General features: G+C 48.5%; 1 protein-coding gene across 1 annotated transcript in view; it reads left to right on the top strand.

Annotated features, from left to right (window-relative positions):
- Nucleotides 1–675: 675 nt before the first annotated feature.
- Itgae (integrin subunit alpha E) overlaps nt 676–26,883 on the top strand; it is a 56,301-nt gene continuing 30,093 nt past the window's right edge. The window contains exons 1-12 of the mRNA XM_040749100.1: nt 676–749; nt 13,895–14,018; nt 19,805–19,902; nt 20,593–20,660; nt 20,977–21,094; nt 21,310–21,438; nt 22,061–22,176; nt 22,767–22,918; nt 24,036–24,189; nt 24,669–24,819; nt 25,263–25,330; nt 26,488–26,623. Coding sequence (XP_040605034.1) covers nt 713–749; nt 13,895–14,018; nt 19,805–19,902; nt 20,593–20,660; nt 20,977–21,094; nt 21,310–21,438; nt 22,061–22,176; nt 22,767–22,918; nt 24,036–24,189; nt 24,669–24,819; nt 25,263–25,330; nt 26,488–26,623 — 1,351 coding nt within the window. The 5' untranslated portion in view covers nt 676–712. The remainder of the gene's footprint in view (nt 750–13,894; nt 14,019–19,804; nt 19,903–20,592; nt 20,661–20,976; nt 21,095–21,309; nt 21,439–22,060; nt 22,177–22,766; nt 22,919–24,035; nt 24,190–24,668; nt 24,820–25,262; nt 25,331–26,487; nt 26,624–26,883) is intronic.

Here is a 26,883-nt window from a genome sequence, read left to right on the forward strand (position 1 = left end):
GGAAGCTGGTCTTTAGTTATGACTGCCCCTGTTGGTAGTCAAGTCTCCACAACCTGAACTGGGTCAGAACTGTGCTGTAAGGCCATTGAGTCTCCGCTCAAAGCCCTGTAAAGCTGGTATCAGCTTCAGATTTTGAAGACAACCGAACAACAGCTGAATTGAAGCAATGGCTTCAACTAATACATTGAGTCTTCATGCTTACCCGGCCATCCACAGCCCCAGGCCTTGAGTAGAGAAGCAGATGTAGAAGCCCAGTTTCTGGCTATGGGTGCACTTTCTATGGGAGGGGTCCCAAACTGGGCTGGGAGCTGAACCCATCTCTATCTGGGGAGCATTCTGGGTAGCATGGGCTGGAATTCACCTTCCTGGATGGCTGCTGCTCCTGCACCTCTATCTGCCGTGGGACTACTACTAGCCACATCTTAGCTCATTCATGCATGAAATGGTGTGTTTAGTGAGTGAAGGAGCTGGGGTGACAATTGTCTAAGTTCCCAGGACCCAAACCACAGCTATGGGGGAATCCACGTGCTTGCTGGCCTTGTATAAGCCAGGGTGGCTATGTCTACTTGAAAGCACCTGTGGGCCTATGGGATCTTGTCTATATACCTCTGTCCCCGCCTCCTGGCCTCTGGTAGAGGAGGGGAAGCTGAGTGCCTTCTGAGCTGCTTCTGTGTCGCCGCACGCAGCTCACACAGCTGCATCTGCTCTAGCTATGAAGTGGCTCTTCCTCACCCTTCTCTGCATGACCAGTAAGTCAGCCTTACCTCCTGCCTTCGGATGCTCTCACTTCTGTCTGTCTGGACTGCAGGGTTAGAGGTCAGAGAAATGAGGAGTGTCCTTGCTCAGACATATCTGTAGGCTTTCCGGGAAGGAACTCTTGAGTGTTGATGGCTCCTGGCCTCAGCCTTAGGGCTCTACCACCCTCTTTCCCTCTCCATCCAGCCTCCCATCACCCAGAGTGTGGAAGTTAATGATATCCTGTGCCACCCAGGAGAGGACCCTTAGTTAATAGAGTGGTTTCCGCTACTGAGAGTGGGGAGGACTTGCGAGAATATAGATATTGGTAGGAGACTGGGGGTGAGAATCTACAGAGTGAATGTTGGGGGGTGGGAACCTGCTTCCTGTTGTGTGGGGGAGGAGAAGGTATTTCTGCTGCCAGGGGTTTCCATTCTGTCTTTAACCCTGTGTGGGAGCCACTTTTGTTTTTTTTAATTTTTTTTATTTTTTGGTTTTTCGAGACAGGGTTTCCCTGTGTAGCTTTGGAGGCTGTCCTGGAACTAGCTCTGTAGACCAGGCTGGCCTCGAACTCACAGAGATCCGCCTGCCTCTGCCTCCCGAGTGCTGAGATTAAAGGCGTGCGCCACCAACGCCCGGCTGGGAGCCACTTTTGGATAAAGTGCCTTGAGCACATCTATAAGGTCCCAAAGGCAAGCTAGCATAGTCAGGTGAGCCCCTGGGGCTGCTCGACGGGGTTCTAGACATGGTGTTCTTGCCTAGTGATCTGGGTCTCTTTTGCTCAGGCTTGGCAGGAGAATAAGGTGGGCATCAGTAATATAAAGTAATAGAAAGGTGGCTGGGAGCTATGTCTATGAAGTAGTTCATGCAATCAGTGAAGGTGTGAAGGAGCTGGGCCATCATAGGAGGAGAATGCAGGATGTGCATCCAGGAGTCAGGCTAGACCCTGCCCCAATCACCAGTGCGACATGCTCGGGAACAAATTTTGACATTTTAAAAATATCCAAGGGACCAGGGAAATAGCTCCGCAGGTTAAGGGATTTTTCTACCAAGCCTGATGCCCTAAGTTTCACCCCAGAGACCCACATGGTAAAAGGAGAGAATCGACTTGTCTTCTGACCTCTGTGTGGTGCCGTGCACAGATGCAAACACGTGTGGGTATACACATACAAGTTTTCTTTAAGCATCTTGAAAGAGGAAAGTTGGTTGAACTTTTCGTTGTTTTGCATATTTGACTTGTCTTTATTACCTACAGAGCGAGGTGGGGTCTCACTTTATTTATTTATTTATTTAAATCTAACTCTAGATGCCCCATCAAGGCTCTCTAGAGAAGATGCTGAGACTAGACTGGTCCACTCCAGTATAGAGGTGACTGAGGCCTACAGACAGACTGCAAGGGTTGTGACCCAGGAACAGTAAACAGAACCATGCCCAGGTCTCTGTCCTAACTTACCGCTCCAGGACCCTCCATGGCCTGATGACCCTGGCAGGAGCACTTTAGGGTCCTGCCCACCTTTGTTTCCTGCAGCTCCTCAGCAATCCCATCCTCAGCACCTCCCGAAACTGCCAGCCGCTCATTAACCCCCTGAGGCTCTGGTACCTCCCAAATTGAAATGCAGCAAAGAGCAAGATGGAGCTGGGCAGTGATGCCACATGCCTGGAGACAGAGGCGGGCTGATCTCTGAGTTCCAAGCCAGCCTGGTCTACATCTGGTCTGCATAGTTCCAGGACAGCTAGGGTTACGTAGCAAGGCAGAGAAACCCTGTCTCTCTCTCTTTTTTTTTTTTTTTTTTTTTTTTTTTTTTGGTTTTTCGAGACAGGGTTTCTCTGTATTGTTTTGGAGACTGTCCTGGAACTCGCTTTGTAGACCAGGCTGGCCTCGAACTCAGAGATCCGCCTGCCTCTGCCTCCCGAGTGCTGGGATTAAAGGCGTGCGCCACCAATGCCCGGCGAGAAACCAAGATGGGCCAATTGTCACTGAGGCTCTGTAGCCAGAGGGTTGGCTATTCTGTGGGTAGGGTGAGAGCCTGACCTTAGTATTTATGGGAGATGACTCTGCCCTGTACAGTGATGCCCTGAGGCTTAGTGATAGGCCAGGCCTCAAGAGTTTCCTAGGCAGTTTCTGAGGCTGAGTCCTCAGGGCTTTGGGAGTCAGAAGTAGGCAAGGTGGTACCAAGGGGGGATGAGAATGCAGACTGAGCACAGGCCTGGGCCTGGCTGGCTTTACTGGGTTGGGGACAATTCACAACTGTTCTTGGCCCAGTGGCTTTGCCCTTCTGCCCTTCCAAGTCACCCACTGTGTTAATGACCTTTTCCAGTCACTCGTGGGAGCAGATGAACTACAGGCTGCCTAAGGAAGGTTCAGAGAGAATACAGGCACAGGCGCACTGAAATCTGTAGCAACCCAAACCCTAACCTCCAGCCCCAGTACATCCTGATGCCCACAAAGTCAGTCCAGCCCCGACTCATTCTGTGGCCACAGGAACTCACTTCCTCTTGAGTCTCAAGAGGTGGAGTTCACTTCTCTTGTGTAAAGGGAACTTTGCTATGGATCTGTGAAACCTCATGGGTTAAGAGTAAGGAACCAGAGTCCAGGGCCTACTCTACTCAGTGCACCAATTCAGGCTCCGGCCTGTGGCCCCACTGGGGAAGTTAGGAGGTAGCTGGCCTGGTTCCTCCCAGGCCTAGCCTACACCTGTGTGTAGATGTGAGCGAGCATCTTGGTCCTCAGGAGTAGGGATGCTGGTACCTGAGACATGCCTGGGAGAATGGGAAGCATCTAGCAAATAGGCTGGCCAGGAAGAAGGGCTTTCAGGAGAGCAAGGCCTGGCACAGGAGCAGGAAGATGTTTATTCTGATGTTGTCCTCCCCAGCCCAGATTAGGACCTGCAGGGCCCCAATGTGATAAGGAAGCAGGCTATACATTCACTGGCTTCCCTAGGCCAGGGGAGGGTCTGCAGAAAGAGCCACCCGACTCAGTGGAGCCAGGAAACGGCACTCAGGAAGAAAGGATAACCTAAGCAAAGGGACGAGCCAGATGGAGCCTCACGCCTCTGACCTCTGGAAATCTGGCTTGTATGTATGAATTACAGGTGGTATGGATAGGGAGTGTATGGCATGTGAGTAGGGCCTATAGGATATTTATGGTCTGTGTGTACTATTATAGACTGATGTGTACAGGCCATGTGGTTTATAAGATGTGGCATGTATAAGGTATATAGATTTTATATAGGAATTAGATAGGACGTGTGGAGCATGGAGTTTGTGGAGTATGCATTATGTGTGCATGATACATGGAGTATGTATGGTATGTATGAGTACATGTAGTATATGAGTGGTATATACAGGTGTACATGGAGCTTATGGGGTATGTTTAATATATATATGTATACAATGGGCTATGTGTGCCGTACACAGACGTACATAGAATATATGGGGTGTGTAGAAGACATGGATGCCTGAAGGTTCCATGGTGTTGGAGTTGAACAGTGTGGAGGACTCAGGCACTGGGAAGCCACAGATGGTCCTGAGCGTGGTGGGGACAATCACACTTGTATAGAAGATGGAGTTAGGGAGTAAGAGGAAACAGCAGAGACGCTGGTAGGAGGCCGCAGCAGTGGTTCATTCCTTGAGTGCTGAGGAGGGCGGGCGCATAGAGGTGGAGGTGCTTGGAGGGATGTTCAGGGCAGACACTGGGAAATTCACATGTGCTTACCATGGTGCTGCGCCCTGCTTTCAGGAACTGCCTGAGACCAGTGGCCATTTTGTTATCAGATAAACTGGAGGTGTGGAGGGAGGGGCTTTGCCTGTGAGGTTTGGGGTTGAGATGGTGAGGCTCTGTGAGAAAGACGAAGGGATGTAGTCCCTGAGCTGCTCTTTCCAGACAGGTGTTCTGCAGATGCTGTGATCTGAAGATAAGCATGGCCCTTCCCCTGGAGCCATTCTGGGCCTCTGGACCAGGCATCAGGATACTGAGTCTAGTCTCATTCCTGTAGCTAGTTCCTTATATAAATCTGGGCCTCATTTTTGGGAACAGTGATGACCTCTGTGTGGTGAGGACGCATCAGAAATGCCCAGTGCAACAGAAGAGCTCGTGGTGGCTGTCAGGGTGAGGAGACCTTTAACTCAGAGGTCCATGAGACAGTTTCAGGAACAACCCTGTGGGTAGGGTAGTGGCAGACACAAGTCTAACTGGGCCCTCCCTCATGTCTGACTGCATGACAAGTTTGGAGGAAGAGGGTGGGCGATGAGGTTATGAGAGAAGAGACAGCCCTTTACCTGTGGTCAGAGAGCTCTTAACACCAGCATCCACACACCAAACCTCCACTCCACAGGCCCTGAGCTAGCATAGCCCATGTCACGGTATGAAAACCAGCAATGGGACAAGCCAAGGTCCTTCAGAGACTCCATGGCATGGCATAGCAAGGATTTGAACTCAAGACTTTCTGTCCTTGGGGCTCATGCTATTTTCTCTGAGTCTCTGTGGGTAGTATGAAGCAAAGGATACATGGAAGCCCAAGCAAAAATGCAGTATAAAACCCCATAGCAGACCCCTGGCGGCGGCACCACCACCACAGTCATGTGTGCGAGCATGCTCGCGCGCACGCGCACACACACACATGCACACACACACACACACACACGCGCGCACACACACACACACACACACACACACACACACACACGCACACACGCACACACAGCTCCTGTGCCCCTGCCTATACAATCAGCTCTCTGAAGACTTAGATAACCTGCCCTAAAGTTGGGCTCTGCCCTTGTCCAGTGAACCATTAAAATAACAGTGAGCCATGCACAGCAAGCTACTTCCCAGCTCCTCAGAGCCTTTTGTAAGCCCGTTTCGTTTACCCCCTCAGTGCTTTTAACTGTTGGTAAGGGCCTTGAAATCAAGAAACTTGAGCCGGGCGGTGGTGGTGCACACATTTAATCCCAGCACTAGGGAGGCAGAGGCAGGCAGATATCTTGAGTTCTAGGTCTACAGAGGGAATGCCAGGACAGCTAGGGCTACACAGAGAAACCTCATCTTGAAAAACAAAACAAAAAAACAAAAGAAAGGAAGGAAGGAAAAAAAAAAGAAACCTGGGCCTCAGACACAAATAATCAGTTTACTGAGTCCAAGAGCAAATTGTTAGCCTCATCCTGCAGCCCAGTGCCTGGAAGACAGCAAGTACCCTGGGAGACAGCTACTATGTTTTCTCTACACCCTTCCTCCCCCTTTCCACCCCTTGAGGGGGTCTAGCCAGACCCCTCAGTTAAGCAGAGTAAACATGGGGATGGGAGGGGGTGAGGAAGAGGACCAGCTAGCTTATTATGGTATTTTCAGGGTGTCTCTTCTGAACCTAGCCCTGAGCTGGGCTGTGCTTTGTGGTTTGGGGGTGTCATAGATGACTCAGATCAGATCACAGGTTGAGGAAGGCAGATTTAATCACCCATTAGTTTATCAAGATAGGGTTTAGTCAGATTCAAAAAATACCACAGGATGCTGAGTGGACTCAGGGACCAGCGAGTTGCTTTACCCAGGGTCTGGACTGGCTGCCGACTGGCTGAGCAGGGCCATAAGATGCTGACCTTCCAGACTCCCGGGGACAACTGACGAAGAAGGCATGGGGAATGATGGGAGCAGATGGGCAAGGTGAAGGCTGCTCTGTGGCCCAGGGATTTCAAACTCACCCCATCAATTACAGGCGATACAAATGGAAGGAAGAAGGCCCCCACCTAACCTGGAACCAACTGGCAGCATCTGTTTTTGTAGTTCTTTTCCCTTCAATTGACTCCCTTCCTATTTCTCCCAACCTGGCTCTCTGAAGACACAAGACTCTGTGAAATGAGCCAAGGATGCTGAGTCCAAACCCCAAGCCATCCTTACCTAAGCTCTGAACTCATAGGGAACACCATCATTTCCTTCTCAACTTGGGAGTCCTCACTGGGAACCCTGACTGGGATGGCGGTAACATAAGGAGATTATCAGGAGAATACAGGGTCAGATGAAAACAACGAGGTCAGACTCAAGAGCAGGTGGTGGCTTATGTAGTACCCTGCGCTGCAAAAAAAAAAAAAAAAAAAAAAAAAGAGCAGGGACTTGGGTCTGCTGGGGCTTGAGGTCCTTCTGAGAGGGTGGGGGAGGGATGCGGAGATGCAGCCAATGCAGTCCAGGTAGTAAAACTCACATCTTCCCGAGGCTGCTTGTCTCAGGAGGATTTCCTCTCTAGATGTAAAGTGGTTTTTATTTTTAGCAAAAGGACTTTTCAGAGCTGCCATGTTCAGTATGTCTGTAGTCCCTGAGGACTACAGAAATGTGTTTTGGAGGGTCCTTTCTGGTCTCCTGCTGTCGCATTTTGGGATTTTGTGGCCTGAGCATCATAATACATGCACTGCACTTGGGGGAAAAGAGACTGAGATGCTCTCAGTGGGTTCTCACAGGGGGTCTGTGATCTCCCAAGCACTGGTGAACTCATGGTCTGCTTATGTTTTCTGTTTGCTTCAGGGTAATGGTAAAAAGGAGATGAATGATAGCTCTGGAAATTTGAACATCATGTGTTCTCCCCAAGCCAATCTTCTAGGAAGTGTATTTTGTTTTTAAATAAAAGTAACAGTGTGCTCCACCAAATAGGTTTTGTTTTTTGAAACAGAGCCCTTCTATGCATCCCTGGCTGTCCTGGAACTCTCTAAGTAGACCAGGCTGACTTCAAACTCATATAACTCCAACACCCCCCAATCCCTCCCCACCCCAGCCAGAATAGTTTCTTTTTCCTGTATTGTAGGCACCATGAATGGCAGTGACTGGTCTTCATTCATGGACACATTTATCCACTAACATGCTATTAAGTATCTACTGTGTTCAGAGCCTGAAGTGGGGCTGGCTTAGAAAGTACAAGGATTCATTGTTGGGCATGTCAGTTAATGGTTGACCTGCTTCCTAGTTTAATCGGATTCTTCCCTTTAAAAAACAAAACAAGAAGAAGAAGAAAAAAAGATTTCCTTCTGCCCGTTTTTTTTTCCTGCTCCATAATTATAATGACTTTGATAATATGGCATCATGCATTTTTATGAATCAGCATGAATTATTCTGGCAAGGCAAAGGAAAAGATAAAGGGATGGGAGCATGGGGCTGGTGAGCTGGCTCACGGGTAAAGATCCCGCTGTGCAATGCAAACATGAGGACTTGCTCTTTCCTTTTTTAACGCGGGGTCTCACTGTGTAGCCCTGGCTGGATTGAAACGCACTTTGTAAACCAGGCTGGCCTTGAATTCACAAGGATCTACCTGCCTCTGCCTCTAAGCAAGAGAACATGAATTCAGACCCCCCCAGCACCCACATAAAAGCTGTGAGTTGGAGGTGTGTTTCTGTGACTCCAGAGCTGGAGTCAGATGGGGGCCCCGGAGCTCCGTTCTGACCAGTTTAGTCAGTTGATGAGTAACCAGGGTCTCAAAAATAAGGTGGAAAGTGATGGAGGAAGACACACGACATCAATCTCTGGGTTTCATACACAGGTGCGTGTGCATGCGCGCGCGCACACACACACACACACAGACTCAGACACAGACACACACAGACTCAGACACACACACACACACACAGACTCAGACACACACACACACACACACAGACTCAGGCACACACACACACACACAGACTCAGACACACACACACACAGACACAGACACACACACACAGACACAGACTCAGACACACACACACACACACCAGTAGAAAAGATGGATATGAGGTCACAGGAGTGTTTAGCGTAGAGAAAATAGGAGGTAAATTGGTTTTTTTCTCTGATCCCCCATGTCACAGGCTCAGAGAGAAGGACTGAGAATCAAACCAGTGGAAGGGTTTACATGACAAGATTTCAGGTGTGTCCGAAGGTGTACAGAGTAACCGCAGCAGGTTCATATGTTTATCACACATGTGACACCGCTGTCAGGATTCCCACACACTGGCTGCATCTCTCGCACTCTCCCGCTTTACCAAAGTAGTTGAAAACTTCCAAAGTAGACCTGAGGGCCTGCCAGCTGTAGACATCATAATGAAGAGGCTTGTTAGGCCCTCACACCCCTCCCTGTCTTCTTAATTCAGAAGCTGTGATTTAGGATCCTCAGGTATGCCTGGGCGTGATGGTACAAACCTGTAATCCTGGAGGTAGGAGTATGAGTTCAAGGCCAGCCTGGTCTACATAGTGAATTCCAGGACAGCCAGGGACTACATGGAAAGACCCTGTCTCAAAACAAAACAAAATGAAAGAGTAAAAGAGAAAAGCATAAAACAGGACTAGGAGACAGATGACATTTGCTGTGTAACTGTGAGGACTGGCATTCAGAAACCCAGAGCCCACAAAGAAATCAGGTGGGTGTGGCAGCCGACCCTTAATCTCCACACAGGAGGCAGAGACAAGGAGCAACTTAGCTCCAGTTTCACTGGGAGACCCAGCCTTAATATTTAAGGTGTGGAGCAATCGAGGAAGACAGACACCTGATGTCTGTTTCAGGCTCTGCCTGTATGCACACACATACCTGTGCCTCCACACATGCAAATACTTATACACATATGCAAATAAGCAAAAGTGAAGCAAAGATCCCCAGAAGACTCATTTGCATGCCAGTGGCTCAGGAGCCTTACTTCATTGCAAATCACAAACATTTACCCCTGAGCACTTCATGAAGAATCTGGTTCTCTTCCACTGCCACGTTATCAGCTAACAAATTGAGTTGTTTGAACCATTTCATTCCCTGTCTCTATGAATAGCAGTTTCACACTGTCTTTTTAGCAGCGAGTTAGCTCATGTTAAGATGCAAACAAGGAGTCCTAGCTGCTCTCTCCATCATCCCCAACACTTGTCTGTGTTCACTTACAGGCATATCACGAGATGTTCCTAATTTGCCTTTCTCTGAGATCTAATGAACATCTTAGGTGACTGACAGCCGCTTGGATAAACTCTTGTGAGGTCTCCTTTTTATGTTAGCCTTTGCGCTTTTATTTCTTAGTGATTTGTAGAAACTCTTTACCTATTCTGAAACGAATCTTTTGTGAATGTGTTGCAATTATGTTCTCTTAGTCTGTTGCCCTTCCTTCCTTCATTCTTTCCTTTCTTCCTTCCCTTCCTCCCTTCCACCTTCCTTCCTTCTTTCCTTCCTTTTTCCTCCCCCCTCTCTCTCTTGTGTATGTGTGTGTGTGTAATTTGTTTGTTTTTTGTGATTTGTCTTTTTTTTTTAGGTGGAGTTTCATGTAGCCCAGGCTAACCTTGTATTCCTACTGTATTGACGCTGACACTATTCCTGATTCTCCAGTCTTCATCCTCTAGGTGTCCAGCTTATAGGCTTGTGCCCCCTACTCAGCCTCTTTTCCTGAACATGTGTGTAAGGCTGTGCAGTTCCTGTAATCACTGCTTTGTGTCCTGTAGGTTCTGATTTCTCATATCTTCATCTAAGGACTCAGCATTTCCGTTGTGATTTCCTCTGTGACTCTGGGTTGTAACCAATTTAGGATGAGTCAGGTGGGGTTGTTAAGATAGTGTAGTTTGGCCGGGCATTGGTGGCGCACGCCTTTAATCCCAGCACTTGGGAGGCAGAGGCAGGCGGATCTCTGTGAGTTCGAGGCCAGCCTGGTCTACAAAGTGAGTTCCAGGACAGCCTCCAAAGCTACAGAGAAACCCTGTCTCGAAAAACCAAAAAAAAAAAAAAAAAAGATAGTGTAGTTTGTATTATAAAGTCTTAGTAATAAAATATTAATGATAAAACAGTGCAAAATGTAATATTTTTGTTGGAAAATGGAAATATTAGTTCATTAATATGTGACTAAAATTAAATGTTTTTAATATTAGATAACTTGGTTTTATGTTAATTGCATGTTTATTAGCTTTGGCTGTTTTTACTTACTATTTTAATTTTGGGTTATTTTTAAGATTTATTTTATGTATATGAGTGTTTTATCTGCATGTATGTATGTATGTGCCACACATGTGTGCCTGATGTCCACACAAGTCAGAAGAGGACATCAGATCCATTAGAACTGGAATTATACATGGCTTGTTAGCTGCTGTGGGTACTGGAAAATGAACCTTGGTCCTCTGCAAGAGCAATAAGTATTCTTAACTGCTGAGCCTTCTCTCCAGTCCCCAATATTTTAGTTTTACTAATCCATTTGTATAAAATACTTACATATTAAATACTTAGGGCTGGAGAGATGGCTCAGAGGTTAAGAGCACTGGCTGCTCTTCCAAAGGTCCTGAGTTCAATTCCCAGCAACCGCATGGTGGCTCACAACCATCTGTAGTGAGATCTGGTGCCCTCTTCTGGCCTGCAGGCATACAAGCAGGTAGGGCACTATATATATGTATATAATACATACATTAAAAAAAAAACTTAGCTGGGTGGTGGTAGCACACACCTTTAATCCCAGCACTTGGGAGGCAGAGACAGGCAGATCTCTGTGAGTTTGAGACCAGCCTGGTCTACAAGAACCAGTTCCAGGACAACCTCCAAAGCTACAGAGAAACTCTGTCTCGAAAAACAAACAAACAAACAAAACAAAACAAAACAAAAACAGCTTAATTTGTGGCTGGAAAAGTAAAAAGAAGAAATTGTAAAAAAGAAAGCGCACTGTTTCTAAGTTCTAAGAAACACAATTTCTCTAGTTTCTTCTTGTTACTGATTTTAATTCTATATGGTCACACACAGATGGTCTTCATCTGTGAGTAAAGGGTTGCTTTGTCCTTCACTGTATTGGTCAATTTTGCCAAATCCATCACATGTGTTTGGAAAAAATACCTGTTTTGCCATTGTTAGGAATGTGTTCTGTTTGTTGATTAGGTCAAGCTTGTCAGTTGATCAGATCTATATCCTTGATGCCCTGTTTTTGTCTGTTTATAGCTAATGTGAAAGTTTTGTTGAGGTGTTGAAGTCTCCTTTGGTTGTAGCATCTGTAATGTTTTAAATCCAGTCAGGGTTTTGTTTGTTTGTGTTTTTGTTTTTCAAGATAGGGTTTCTCTGTAGCTTTGGAACCTAGCCTGGAACTCTGTAGACCAGACTAGACTTGAAACAGACTTACAGAGATCTGCCTGCCTCTGCCTCCCGGGTGCTGGAATTAAAGATGTGTACCATCACCCCCTGGCTCCAGTCAGGTTTTTGCCTTTTAGATTTTAAAGCAATATTATTGGAGTCATACATATTAAAAAAATCACTGTATCTTCCTATTGAAGAAAAATTAGATTATATACATATACATCTTTCCCTTCCTTGTACTCAAGAGAACATAGTTTATAAATCTACTCTTGTGTAATTATTTTGAATTTCTCTTAAAATCTCTACTAGAAATTTAAAAAATTATTAATTGGAAGATTATTCCCCCATTAATTTTTTGTTATTGTTGTTGTTGTTTTCAGACAGGGTTTCTCTGCATTGTTTTGGAGGCTGTCCTGGAACTTGCTCGGTAGACCAGGCTGGTCTCGAACTCACGCAGATCTGCCTGCCTCTGCCTCCCGTGTGCTGGGATTAAAGGTGTGTGCCACTAATGCCCGGCTATTCTCCCATTAATTTTAACATAAATATTGTATTATATTCTATCAAATCCAATATACCCAGACAATTTTTTTTCTGATAGCAAAATATGTTATTTGACATAAGTGAAATGCTGGAAATGAAGTTCAGGGCCACACACACACTAGACAGACACTCTGCCATTGACATTCATCCCTGGTTTCAGAACAGGATGGTGGGATGTGTTTTTCAAACAAAGCAGAAAGCACTGTGGGAAATAAATGTGTCCTGTTACTGGAGTATGAATTAGGATGGCCTGTTGGGGACAATGAGTCAATATCAATTTGTTCCACTTTTTTCTTTCTTTCTTTCTTTCTTTCTTTCTTTCTTTCTTTCTTTCTTCCTTCCTTCCTTCCTTCCTTCCTTCCTTCCTTTCTTTCTTTCACTCTTTCTTTTTTGGTCTTTTGAAACAGGGTCTCAATATGTAGTTCTGGCTGTCTAGGAACTCACCATGTAGACCAGTCTGGTGTCAGACTCACAGAGATCCACCTGTCTGTCTCTCGAGTGCTGGGATTAAAGGTGTGGGCTGCCATGCCTGGTTTGCCTTCATAAATTTTAATGAAAAGTGTCATACATATTGAAAAATTGTGAAAGTAGACAGTTAATAGTCTACAGTTCTGAATATTTTCTATTTGATTCCTCATGTCCATCCTAGCATGTATGAGAGAGATCCTGGGTTCTTGTGTATGCTTAAACATTTCATCATACATAAAGTTCAAAATTTATTCATATTTTTCTTTCTTTTCAGGGGGTGGTTTGAGACAGTTTTTCTGTGTAGCCCGGGCTCTTCCAGTACTGGTTAATCTCAAACTCAGACATCCACTTGCCTCAGCCTCTCGAGTGCTGGGATTGAAAGTGTGCACCACAACTCCTGGCTTTTGTTGTTATTGTTGTTTTAGACAGGGTCTCACTATGTGGAGTAGGCTGACCTTGAACTACACAGTACCTAGCAATCCGCTCGCCTCTGCCCCTGCTGGGATTAAAGGTGTGCGACACCATGCTGAGCGGTCTGGAGTTCTTTAGAGACCCTTAAGTTTCCTCTCCTGAGCACGAATGATGAGCTGAGGCTCACCCTCTCGTGTTGCTGTTAACCTTCCTTCCTCCCGTTTTACCCCTGACTGGTGGCGTTCCACCATATGAACGCACAGTTACCCACCCGCTCTCCCACTGATGACGTTTGGCTTGTTTCCACTCCACTTGAGGGTTGTTAAGGAGCAAAACTCTATTAAACCTTCTTAGAAGGTATCTTTGAAGGCACTGTGTTTCCTCTTGGGTCACTTGAAGGGATATAGGCCTTCTCTGGGGGCTCTGGATCCCTGTTAAGTTTGGTGCAGGTCACAATGTGAGCCACGTGACTGTGTGACAATCACAAAGCAGGAAGTGTGAGTGAGCAGGTGGGTAGCGCTCCTCAGAGGACGTCCTCCCTGGGACGGAGCAGCTGGGTTTAGGATAGGGACCAGCAGCCCTGGGTCAGACACCCCCACACCCATCCCCTCTCCACGGGGAAGGCGTTCATGGAGGCGATGTTGACACCGCAGGATCTGAAGGATTGACGGCAGGCACAGGTCTCAACACCTCTTCATGAGCTGTTTCTCCTTTGTTCACAGACCTGATGCCACTGGGAGCCTTCAATGTGGATGTGGCCTGGCCCTGGGTCACAGGTCTTAAACCAGGCGCGCCTTCTGTGCTCAGCTCCTTTCTGCATCAAGACCCCAGCACCAACCAGACCTGGTGAGTGTGGAGGGATGAGGACATCTTGGGTGGCCCCCAAGACGCCTGAGGTGCACCCCAGAAGCTGTGACATCCCACCCATAGCCCGGGCACACAGCTTTCACTTTGTGAATGACACACAGTCAAAGAGAGAAAGAAAGGTGGGCGCTGTGGTCCCCAAACCAACCTGCCGAGCTCAGAGTCTCTGCCTTGTGCTCCCTGTCTCCCCTTCGCTCGCCAGGGAAGGGACCATAATGCTTTAAAATGAAGTTCACTGAGGCTCTTTTCTGACTTGTAAAAGTTACATGTGCTCAACATAGGAAAGTTGGAGGGTGACAATAAGTAAATAAATAATTGAAGGAAAAATGGAAACTCTGAGGGTCAGTCATAGAGGTTAAGAGTTCATCGTTCTGGGGGTCATGGCGCAGAGGCACCTCACTTTATCCCCTGAGCAAGTTCAGTGAGGTGCTGACCCCCAAGCCACAGTTTCTCCCCTCTTACTGATGATTTCTGGAACTCACAGGGTTGCTGTAGTACTATTTGAGAAAATGGACCCAAAAGGCTTTCTTTACATAGGTTCTGACCAAATTGAACAATAATAAATATTGCCCTGTGTCTTGAAAATATCATCTGGGCGGTGGTGGTGCACGCCTTTAATTCCATTACTCAGGAGACAGAGGCAGGAGGATCTCTGTGAGTTCGAGATCAGCCTGGTCTACAAGAACAAGTTCCAGGACAGTCTCCAAAGCCACAGAGAAACCCTGTCTCGAAAAACAAAACAAACAAAAAAAAGGAAAACATCATCTGTGTCCATCCCTGGCTGAGCAACACTTGTCAGACCTGAGAGCGCTGTGCGGGTGAGGAGTGGTGAAACAGGAATGTGTGGGAGCGGGTTGCCATTGCTGTCTTGGAGAACAGTGTGGTCCTGTCTAGTGGGCCAAGGATGCCCAATGGCCCTTTGGCTCAGCAGCTACATCCCAGGTACCAGCTCTGGAGAGACACACAGGCCCATGCAAATGAAAAAAACAAATGTGGTGCTTGGGATTGAACCCAGGATCTTGCATATTCTAAGCACACACTCCACCCCAGAACCCCTGCCCCAGGCATATAGTTGGTGTGTTGGTGTGTGTGATGTTGAAAACTGAATGCAAGGCCTCAGGAATGCTAAGCCACTACTGCTGAGCTTTGCTCCTAGCCCTGACACGAAGACATTGACAGTGGCCAGGCTTTTTACCATGAAAGACTAGAAACATTAAATAAGGTGTGATTGCATGACGTCAGAAGCAGGTTAAATCAGTGGAACGAGCATTGTGTTCAGCCTAGAATGTGAGATGAGAAGGCAGGTTATCATATACTCCAAATACCGATGGAGCACCTACTGTGTGCTAAGTACCTACATTGTGTGCGAGGCTCTGGGAATGCAGCAGTGAGCGAAGCAGACAAAGCCCCCACCACCACACCTCAGACCATTTTGGTTCAGGTAGCCTCCATGTTGGTCAGTGCCTTAGCAGATCAAATATGTCTTCTACAGATAGGGGTCATGCAGATCACTGATGCAGGGGCAGATCTAGATAAAGGAGAAACTGTGTGTGAAGTCCTATCTGTGGCTTGTTTCGATTTCCTGTTATTACTAGAGCAGCTTTTATTTTATTTATTTTTTGTTTATTTCGAGACAGGGTTTCTCTGTATTGTTTTGGAGGCTGTCTTGGAACTCCCTCTATAGACCAAGCTGGCCTTGAATTCACAGAGATCTGCCTGCCTCTGCCTCCCAAGTGCTGGGATTAAAGGCGTGCACCACCAATGCCCGGCTAGAGCAGCTTTTATAGTTGAGTTGGTTTAACTTAGGTTCTTCGTATTTATTTATTTATTCATTCATTCATTTTTGTTATTCTTTTTTCATGTTCTGGGGCTTGAACCTAGAACCTCTTGCATGCTAAATACTCTCCACCAATAAGCAACACATCCTATAAGCAGTATTGCTTCATAGTCAGGACCCAGTTATGGTTCTTGGGTTGTATATTGTGTCTTTTAATTTAATCTAAAGTAACCCTCCTCCACCTTATCTCTTCCACCCCCTTTTTCGGGGGAGGAGGGCTTTGAGACAAGGTCTCACATAGCTCAGGCCAACCTCAAACTTCTGATTTTACTGTCTCTACCTCCGCAGTTCTGGGATGTACCACCTTGGTTAACCTCTACCGTTTTGTTTTGGTTTGGTTTGAGCCAGTCTTTCTACATAGACCAGGCTGGCCTCAAACTCAAAGAGATCCTGCTGCGTCTGCCTCCCTAGTGTTGGGATGGTTATGTGTCACCATGCCCAGCCCGCTACCACTTTTCCCCAATGAAGATAGGGCTTGTTTCTGTGCTTGCTGCACCGCAGATCCAGGTTCAAGCCCAGCCTCCAGACGCTGCTCTCCACCTCATCTGTTTTGTTTCTTTTATCTTTTTTTTTTTTTTTTTTTTTGGTTTTTTTCGAGACAGGGTTTCTCTGTGGCTTTGGAGGCTGTCCTGGAACTAGCTCTTATAGACCAGGCTGGCCTCGAACTCACATCTATTCTGTGCCAGACAAAATTTGTGAGCTAAAACAGAGAGGGAGCCAGGGTGGTGCACACACCTTGAATCCCAGCACTCAAGCAGAGGCAGGATGAGCTCTGTGAGTTTGAGGCCAGCCTGGTCTACATAGTGATTTCCAGGCTAACTAGAGTAGGAGAGACCCCAAGCTGCAGCGGGACAGGACATATATTTGGGGTAGATCAAGGGGGGGTTCTGAGGGTCTGCTAGTTGCATAGTAACAGTCTCAGGAGAACCTGTCCTGAGTTGATTGGTCAGCTGCAGCTGCACAAAGGTTGCTGTGCCTGGAGGCCATCTCAGGGTCATTGCTACCTACTGCATTCCACTATTATCAGTAAAGCACAGCTGACTTCTGATTGGTTTGGGGCCTCAGCATATCATGCTGAGTCAGGAGTTTGTTCTGTAGCCTGACTTGGCTACCAAAGCAGGGGGATGGGTGAGGGTCTGGGCCCTTCAAGGAAGATGAATTGGAAGTTGATGTTTGGGCCAGGTGTAGTGGTATATGTCTTTAATCTTAGCACTTGGGAAGTAGAGGCAGGCAGATTTCTGTGAGTTCAAGACCAGCCTGGTCTACAATGCGAGTTCCAGGACTCCACCCACCATGTATGATGGTGGACCCAAGTTCATCAGATCTGTTCTCTTGGTGGTTTTGGGGGTCCAGACTTTGGGCACAACATCCCTAAAGTCAAAATCTTCTGACAGCATTCTCACTGTTCCTGCCTAAAATCCTTCCAGCTCTTCTAGACCGTCCATGTGATAGAGATGACAGGTGAGATTCTGCCTCAAAAAATAAATAAATAAATAAATTGACACTCATTGGTTTTGTTTTGGTAACTTTGTATTGACATAAATCATATACAGAGGCCGGGCGTTGGTGGCACACGCCTTTAATCCCAGCACTCGGGAGGCAGAGGCAGGAGGATCTCTGTGAGTTCGAGGCCAGCCTGGTCTACAAAGTGAGTTCCAGGACAGCCTCCAAAGCCACAGAGAAACCCTGTCTTGAAAAACCAAAAAAAAAAAAAAAAAATCATATACAGAAGCTCACACATCATAAATGTACAGCCCAATGTATGTTCACAGGGCCGATGGGGAGCATGTGGCCATTTTCCCTGGTGTATGTTCACAGGGCCGATGGGGAGCATGTGGGCATTTTCCCTGGTGCTTCTACTCCATACACAGGTGTATTTATTTGATCAGGCCTATAAAGAGAGGTTGAGTTTGCATTTTATTTCCCAAACTTTGCACTACATAAATGATTTCTAGTCAAGTTATCTGTGACCATTTGCACCTTCTACCTTCTCCTTCACTTTCTCCCTCTCCGCCGTCACCTTCCACCACTCCCAGTGGGGTCCTTTACCAGGCCTAGGCTCACAGACTTAATTCCCCCTCCCTCAGAGGCCCAAGGGCCAAGGTAGATGGGGAGAGAGTATTTGCATTTGAAGCCCTTGATGCCTAGAGTGCTGGGAGCTGAGACTGAGAACACCTCCCAGAACACCTACTAAGGGGGTGGGGAGTGGGGGTGGGGTTGAAGGTATGGGGGATGTGGGGGTGTAGGGGGGTTGCAATGTCAGCAGGAGGATGTGGTGGAGACAATTCTGGGTGTCTGGGCCTGCTGCAGGAGGCAGGAAATGAGCCGACTGGCCCAGCTCACCCTTGATAGAGGAACAGGTCGCTATCTACTCCCACCCATCCCCGCAGTGAGGGTAACATGTCCCTCTTAACTCTCTTGTACTTTCTAAAGTATGGCAGATAAGTAAGACAGCCAGCATCTTAGGCTGTGCCGGCTGCAGGAGGGTGGAGAGGGATGTAAGCAGGTCCCCCATCCCCCCTGCAAGGATTTGTGGGTGCCTCTGGGAAGAGGGACCATCAGAGCTGAGAGAAGGCAGGAGATGGATGAGATATCCTGGGGCTGTACCCAGACCGGAGAGGAACAGGGAACCTGGGGCTGTCAGCACATGGCCGTCCTCTGTCACAGCTGGTCATTCTGTGTTTAGCTGGTTTGCTAATCACCGAGTCAGCAAACCTGGGGGCCACCAGCACAAAAGGGATGGGGACAGCACAGACTGGGCCTCAGGCCACAGAATTGCACACTTGGAATATGACAGCCCATCTTGGGGATGTGTGGTATACAGCCTGCATAGCTGCACCTGCTGGTCTCTTGGTGGCTCGTAAGCCAGGGTGGGAACAAAGGCTGGGGATGGGAGTGGGACTCTGGGAGTTAGGAGTTCAATCTTCAGCACCACCAAAAAGGAAAAAGAAAGATATCTGGCTCTGATTCTAATCTGGGTGTTGTGATCACACTAGTTTAATCCTACTTAGGAGGCAGAGGCAGGCAGATCTCTGTGTTTGAGGCCAGTCTGGTCTACAGAGAGAGTTCCAGGACAGCTAGAGCTACACAGAGTGGCCCTGTCTCAAAACAAAAAAAGTGTTTATGGTAAGAGTGGAGGAAGTAGAGACAGCATCTTAGGTTTCTTCCTTCTCTGCTAATTTGTCCTCCAGCCTGCCGCAGCCACATCATGACGTTTTAAAAGCACAGGCTAATCAAATACTTCCGCTTTACAAAGCCCCCCATAGCTTCCTGTCACCACCACGAAGTCCTTGGACTTGGCTCACTGTTACCAAGACAATCTTCAGATCCCCTTCCCTACCCTCTGTCCCAGACCAGCCAAGCCCCAGGCCCCACCGAGCAATGTGGACACCTCTGCCATCTTCTTGGACTTGGGTTGGGGGACAAGAGTTTTCCAGCAGGATTGACATCTGCTCAGCCTGTCTTCATGAGGTTCCCCAAAATGTTAGTTCTTAGTCAGGAAATGCTAAGGCCGATGGGTCAAATGCTGCAGCCAGCTTTGCCCCTCCAGGGACCAGCAGTGTGACTGGTGACTTCCTGGTTCACCCATTCTATCCCACAGGACAGCAGTCTTTTCTAACCACCAGATGGACAGGCAGCCAGGAGTTACAGGCAGCCAGGGGTTATAGGTTATAGGTTATAGGCTGACAGGGGTTACAGGCAGACAGAGGTTATGTTAATTGTTTTCTTGCCTGGGGCCCTGTAGAAGTAGAGGGCTGAGTAAGTGCCTTCTTGGTAAGGCTGAGTCTGGAGGCCTGGGATAGAGAGCTGTCTGTCTTTCTCAGGTCTGGGCCTCCTCCTCAGGCAAGAGTAGAAAGACAAAACCTGGGTGGGCGGGGAGGGGAAAGGAGCCCTCAGCCAGCCTGTCTTTGCTGTCTGCCCTCCCACTCAGCCTCCTGGTCACCAGGCACAGCACCAAGAGGACTTCAGCACCCCTATATCGATGTGCCGCGTCCATCATTCCAGATGAAATTGCTTGCCATCCAGTAGGTAAGCCAACTCCACCCCCGCAGGAATCTAAGACAGCTCAGCCCAAACCATTCCAAATTACAGCCCTGCCTGATGTAGCCCTACCACCGCTGGCCTCCAGCCTCACAGTGAGCTTCTCTTTCCAATGCCCAAGCTCATGCTACCCTCCTGTAGCCTAGCCTGCCTCTCCTGATACAGTCCTAACGATGGACCTGGGGCCAATACTCACTGACTGCCCATGTGCCTCTGTGAAGTGATGTATTCACATTTTTACGTGTGTCAGTGTGTGCTCACATGTAGGTGAGCATGCATATGTTCTGAAGTTTGAGGCTGACTTTGGGAGTCTTTCTGGACCCCTCTCCCCACATATGCATTCTGGTCTGGGGCCAGCAGCCAGCCCAGCCTACCTGCAGCCTACTGCCCTCAACATGTGTGTACACACACACACACACACACACACACACACACACACACACACACACACACACACACACACCAGGGGTTCCTGGTATCAGGGCTGGGGACCAGAGTCTTTGTTGAGATGGTAAATGAGGCTGGGCAGGGACTGAATCCTGGCATGCCCAAGCTACCCTGGTCTGTGGAGCCCCCACGCCCTGTGTCTAGAGGCTGCTGACATCAGCAGCCCTGTGCCTCTGACGCTTGCTTGACCTCCCAGAACTCCTTCACCTCTCCTTGCCTTAACTGTTTCAGAGCACATCTATATGCCAAAGGGCACTTACAAAGGAGTGACAGTGGTCCGGAACCACCACGGTGTCTTGGTGAGTACATGCAGGAGGACCAAAAGGCCTATGGAAGGCTGGTGTTGGCCCCTGTGAGTGATGGCGGTGTTGCCAATCCTGTTGCTATGCTGCCATCTGTCTGTGGTCTCACCATCTACACAGATGCCAAGTGTGAGCCCTGACTGCATTTTTGACCCTAGCAAGTGATTTCTGACCCTGAGGAGGGAGACTGCTATTCCTCTCTGTCCTCTGTCTAGTTCAGCCACTGCATTCTGGAGTGGGGGTGACAGTGACTGTGACTAGGGAATATGGGGCTGACTCAGCCTGCCTGCTCCGTCTTTTTGCTTCTCCCCAGGTTTGCATTCAGGTACAGGCCCGGACGCCCAGCAGCCTGAACTCTGAGCTCACAGGTGCCTGCAGCCTATTGAGCGCCGACTTGAACCTCCAGGTCCAAGCCTACTTCTCTGACCTTGGTAAGGATTGGAGATTTTCTGGCCTTGGGCAGTCATAAAGGAATCCAGGAAGAAACACCAGCTCACAGCTGAGGCAGACAGACACTTGTCCCAGAATGGCACAAGCAAGCTTAGGGCCGTTGTCAGGGCAGAGGTAAGGATGCCTTGGGGGCAGGTAGCGGTGCGTGGAGGTTTCTTTCATCTGCCTCTGTGTCTTCTCTGTATGTTTCTTAAAGAAAGACTCCTGGATCCAGGCCTCCATGTGGAACTTGGTGGCTACGCCAGAAGCAAAGGAGGCAGCGCAGGGGAGAATAAGAAACCAGCCAGAGGACCCCGGGCAGCTGAGGAGGAAGAAGAGGAAGCTGGTGAGAAGAGGCAGATCAGGTGCCTCCATAATGGCTTCTGGGGTCAAGGTGTGTTCAGATCTAGAAGACGGGGCAACAGTGGCTAGGTCCTATAGGTACGGCAATTCCTGGCTCTGTCTCCTCATTTTTTTTAACATTTATTTTGTTTGCATGTTTGTTCGCTGTGCATGGGTGTGGGTGTGCTCTTGCACCAAACACACACCTGTATGTATCACAGCACACGTGTGGAGGCCAGAGGACAACTTTCAGGAGTCGGTTCTCTCCCTGTACTATGTATGTTTCAGGGGTCAAACTCAGGTCATCAGGCTTGGCAGCAAGCTTCTTCACCAGCTGAGCTGTCTCCCTGGCCCTGCTCATCTTAGGAGTGGGGAAACTGAGCCCCCTTCCCCCATGGGAGTGATTCCCACAACAGGCAGAACCAGGGTCTAGATCTCTCTTTGCCCTTACAGTAAGAACTTCCATGTTCAGGAGCTTCCTTGGCTTTTTCCCTGAGCTGAACCACAGGGACAGAATGTTTTGTGTTTGGGGGGGCAGGGCGGTGCCTTACTGGGCAGAACGTGCTGCCCTTCCTCCTACCCCGAATTGCATACCCGTTCCCAACCTGCCCCTCCGTCTTCACCAGGCACAGAGATTGCTATTGTTCTGGATGGCTCAGGAAGCATTGAGCCGGAAGACTTCCAGAGGGCCAAAGATTTCATCTCCAACATGATGAGGAACTTCTATGAGAAGTGCTTTGAGGTGGGCTTCCTTGAGGCCTGAGCTCTCATCGCCTGTCACTCATTTATGTCTATGTAACTGCCTCAGAACATCCACCCTTCATGTGCTCACAGCAGGTGTCTGAGCTGAACTCAGCTGGGGACTCTTCTGTCAGTTTCGCCTGGAGCCACCATGCAACCATTACAGGCATCTGCTTGCTTGACGGGGGAGGGGTGGCCTGAGATGGCCCTGCTCATTTGTGGTAGTTGTGAATTTCCAGAAGGCCAGCCCACTGTTTCATGTACCAATGTCCCAATACATGCATTTGCTAGTTTCCCACTGGCCAAAGAAAGCCACACAGCTGATCCTATAGCCAATGTAGACTGGTGGCCGTGGAGTGCGGATTCAGGGAGAAGTCACTCTTCTCCACCCGTGCCTGTCTAGAGATTCCCTTTGTGTTAGCATCTCCTTCTGTCCAGGAGCAGATGAGTGGACTCTTCCTGCATTTCTAGGAGAAGCCCCTTGGGGCAGGGCTGTCTATAATTCAATCTGGTGACTCCCCCACCCCCTTGGGGCAGGGCTGTCTATAGTTCAATCTGGTGACTCCCCTCCTCCCCCCCTCTGCTCTCCAGTGCAGCTTTGCCCTGGTACAGTATGGCTATGTGATCCAGACTGAGTTTGATCTCCAAGACAGCCGGGACGTTATGGCCTCCCTTGCCAGAGTTCAGAGCATCGTTCAAGTGAAGAATGTCACTAAAACGGCCTCAGCCATGCAGCATGTCTTGTGAGTGGGACTCTGTGGTATAGTGTCTGCAGGAGTGGCTGGGTGGAGCTGTGGGGGCGGTAGTTAAGATGCCAAGAAATGCTGTCACTTCTGACATGAAGATAACTCAAATCTTTGCTTCTTAGGACGTTGTGAGGATTAAATACCTAAAATATATACAATATTTATCATCATGCCCAGTGCATAAGTACCATAGGAACCAGGCATTGGAGACACATGTCTGTAATGCCAGAACTCAGGAGACTGGACAATTGGACAATTGTGCCTTAAAATCCCAAAAGTGAGTTTGAGGCTAGTCTGACCTACACAGCTAGTTCCAGGATAGCCAGGGCTACATAGAGAAACCCTGTCTCAAAAAACCAAAACAAACAAACAAACAAACAAACAAAAAACCAAAAAATAACAAACAAACAAAAAACAAAACCAAAAACCCAAAACAAACAAAAAATGGAAAGTATAAATTTTTATAGAAGTGAAATGATCATAAAATAAAAAGTATTGTCTGCTCTTTTAACCTAAAATTCCATACCGTGTACACCTAAATGGGGCAGACACAGTGCTTTTACTGTGGGGATTGGGTGAGGAGAGAGTGCATCTATGGGACTTATGCCTTGCTGTGTGCAGTAAGGTCCAAATCCACCCTTTTCTGTGCCTTTATTCCCTATCTGGAGGGCTCCTTAGCTCTCCAATTCAAGCAGGTCAATGAGTAAAAATTTGCCCAGAGGGCCAGAGAGATGGCTCAGAGGTTAAGAGCACTGACTGCTCTTCCAGGAGTCCTGAGTTCGATTCCCAGCAACCACATGGTGGCTCACAACCATCTACAATTCAATTTGGTGCCCTCTTCTGGCATGTAGGAAGAACAGTGTATATGTAATAAACAAATCTTTAAAAAAAAGTTTAGCCGGGCGGTGGTGGCGCACGCCTTTAATCCCAGCACTCGGGAGGCAGAGGCAGGCGGATCTTTGTGAGTTCGAGGCCGGGCTGGACCTATAGCCTCCAAAACAATACAGAGAAACCCTGTCTCGTAAAAACCAAAAAAAAAAAAAAAAAAAAGTTTAAAAAAAATGTGCCCAGAGCCCAGACTCTGGAAGATGGTTTTCACTGTTTCTCTCTTAAGAGACAACATCTTCACTCCAAGCCGTGGTTCCAGAAAGAAAGCATCAAAGGTCATGGTGGTGCTTACTGACGGTGACATATTTGGGGACCCTCTCAACCTTACGACTGTCATCAACTCCCCAAAGATGCAGGGTGTTGAGCGCTTTGCCATTGGGGTAAGAGCCAAGAGCTGGGAGGCAACCCCCGACTCTGAATAGCCCGAGAGGAGCCCAAGGAGACTTTTGGAAGCAACATATCCAAACCCTCTCTATTCATAGACACTTCTCTTCTCCTGGCCATCTAGTCCTCCACACCCCACTCCTTATTGGTTGGGTCCTACAGAAGGCTCATACAGAGGTGGGCATAGCTCACTAGCTGAGCAGGATGGGGAAGCCTGTACAAGGATTCCTAGGGAGATGGTGCTGAGCTGAGTCCTGGTAGCTTACATGAACTGCTGGCCTTATGCACGGGGGAGGGTGTTCAGGTCCTGTAGGCAGAGGGATCAGCATGCATGAGGATGCCAAGGACAGCCAAGTGTGTCAGGAACACACAGGCAAAAGTGGAGCTTTGTTGGAGGTGAAGGGACAGTAAGCAGGGAAGGAAGAAGGAAGGGGCAGTGAGGGATCTCTCACTGACTGGGGCCTTCTTCATACAGGTGGGCAATGCATTCGAGAAGGCTAAGACTGACAGAGAACTGAAGCTGATTGCCTCCAACCCCAAGGAGACCCACACCTTCAAGGTGACCAACTACACGGCTCTGGATGGGCTGTTGAGCAAGCTGCAACAAAGCATCATCCACATGGAAGGTGAGGGCTCCCACAGGCCTTGTGAGAGCCCCCTTAGCATTCAGCAGGAAACCCTCCCCCAGACCAACGCTCCTTGACCCTGACCACCTGCCTGAGCCACAGCTGTTAATCTCTAAAAAACGGCAATGGCACCCCGAGTCCTCCTCGCCTCTCTGAGTCTATGAAACTCTACTGAAGCATTGGTAGAAAGGCAATGAAGACCAGGACATAGTCCCAACAGGAGCTTACAGATGAGGAGACTGAGGCTCAGGAAGAGAATGTAGACTGCCCAGGCCTAGCCAGCCAGTTCTTGCTTAAGCACAACCCAGATCTCTGCTCTCAGCTCAGTGCACCATTCCACCAAATACTCACGCCTTTGGGTGCCTGGCTCAGCTGGCCCCTTTTAGACATGCCTCACCCTGCCCCTTGGCACAGAGTATCTCAGCAGATTCCTTGGCTTCCAGGCACTGTTGGAGATGCCCTTCAATACCAACTCGCACAGACTGGCTTCAGCGCCCAGATCCTGGACAAGGTTTGTGACCCACTCAACACTGCCAGGATCCCCAAGATGTGGCACTACCAGGCAATGAGGGGCTCCTGACTCATAGTTACTCTGTGGGAGTGTCTTTTTTGTTGTTGTTTTGAGACAGGGTTTCACTGTATTGTTTTGGAGGCTGTCCTCTGTAGACCAGGCTGGCCTCAAACTCACAGAGATCCGTCTGCCTCTGCCTCCTGAGTGCCCGCCTGTGGGAGTGTCTTTAGAAGAGACACTTTAGGGCCTGGAGAGATGTCTCAGAGGTTAAGAGCACTGGCTGCTCTTCCAGAGGTCCTGAGTTCAATTCCCAGCAACACATGGTGGCTCACAACCATCTGTAACTGAGATCTGGTGCCCTCTTCTGGTGTGCAGGCAGAATACTGTATTCTTAGTAATAAATAAAATCTTTAAAAAAAAAAAAGAAGAAGAAGAAGAGACACTTACAGAGAAGCCATCTGTTGCTTGCCCTGTCTGGACCACTGAGATAAGTAAAAGAGTGGCAAGTTTATTCTAGGAGGTCACTTCAAGGATCCGGACATTATCTTAGCTGTTAAGTACTGAGATTTGCCCACTGAGGTGTGTCAGGAAAACATGTAGTTTGTGTGGCAGAAGAGGAAGCTGAGAAGGAAGAAGGAATGGAAACACAGATGGAGTACCCACTAACTGGGACCTCTGTGCAGGCGAGAGCTGAAGTCAGTCACCCCAATACCATTGGGACCTCTTCTACCATCACACAACACAGGGGACGGAGTGGGGGCTTATGAGTACTATAGCATTCAATCATACTTTTAAAATGCTCACTATCACTGGGCGGTGGTGGTGCACGCCTTTAATCCCAGCACTCGGGTGGCAGAGGCAGGTGGATCTCTGTGAGTTCGAGGCCGGGCTAGACCGACAGCCTCCAAGACAATACAGAGAAACCCTGTCTCGTAAAACAAAAAAAAAAAAAGCTCACTATCTGGGTCCCATGGTGCCTTCGGGAGCTATGGCTACTCAGCAGACTCATGAAAACAGAGTGGAAACCCCATATTTGCCATCTCATCTTCCTTCCTGACCATAGAACGCCCTCTTTGTCCGGGAAGTCTTGCTTTGATGGCCCTGGATCCCACCTCCCTCCCCCACCGCTCATTTGATGCTCTCTGGGTCCTCTGCAGGGACAGGTGTTGCTTGGCACTGTGGGAGCCTTTAACTGGTCCGGTGGAGTGCTGCTCTATGACACACAGAGTGGTCATGGCAGCTTCCTAAACCAGACAGCTGAGGACTCCGGGGCTGCACAGTACAGCTATCTCGGTAGGGACAGGGTATGGTGGATGCAGATGGGACGAGGGTGGGGCCTGGAGGTGGCAAGGAGGAGAGGGCTTTAGAGGATAGATAGCAGGAGGGTGAAGGTGAGGCCTGCAGGCTGCATGTGGGTTGAGGGCGGGGCCTGAATGGGGAGGGCGGAGTCCCGGAGTGCAGTGAAACCTAGCAAATGGATATAGGGTGAATGTGGCCTGGAGGTTGGGCGTGCAAGAGCTGTATCTGTAGTCTGAGGGAGGGGCTAAAAGTCG

This window comes from Mesocricetus auratus, unplaced genomic scaffold (genome assembly GCF_017639785.1).
Source record: "Mesocricetus auratus isolate SY011 unplaced genomic scaffold, BCM_Maur_2.0 Super-Scaffold_100007, whole genome shotgun sequence".
NCBI lineage: Eukaryota > Metazoa > Chordata > Mammalia > Rodentia > Cricetidae > Mesocricetus > Mesocricetus auratus.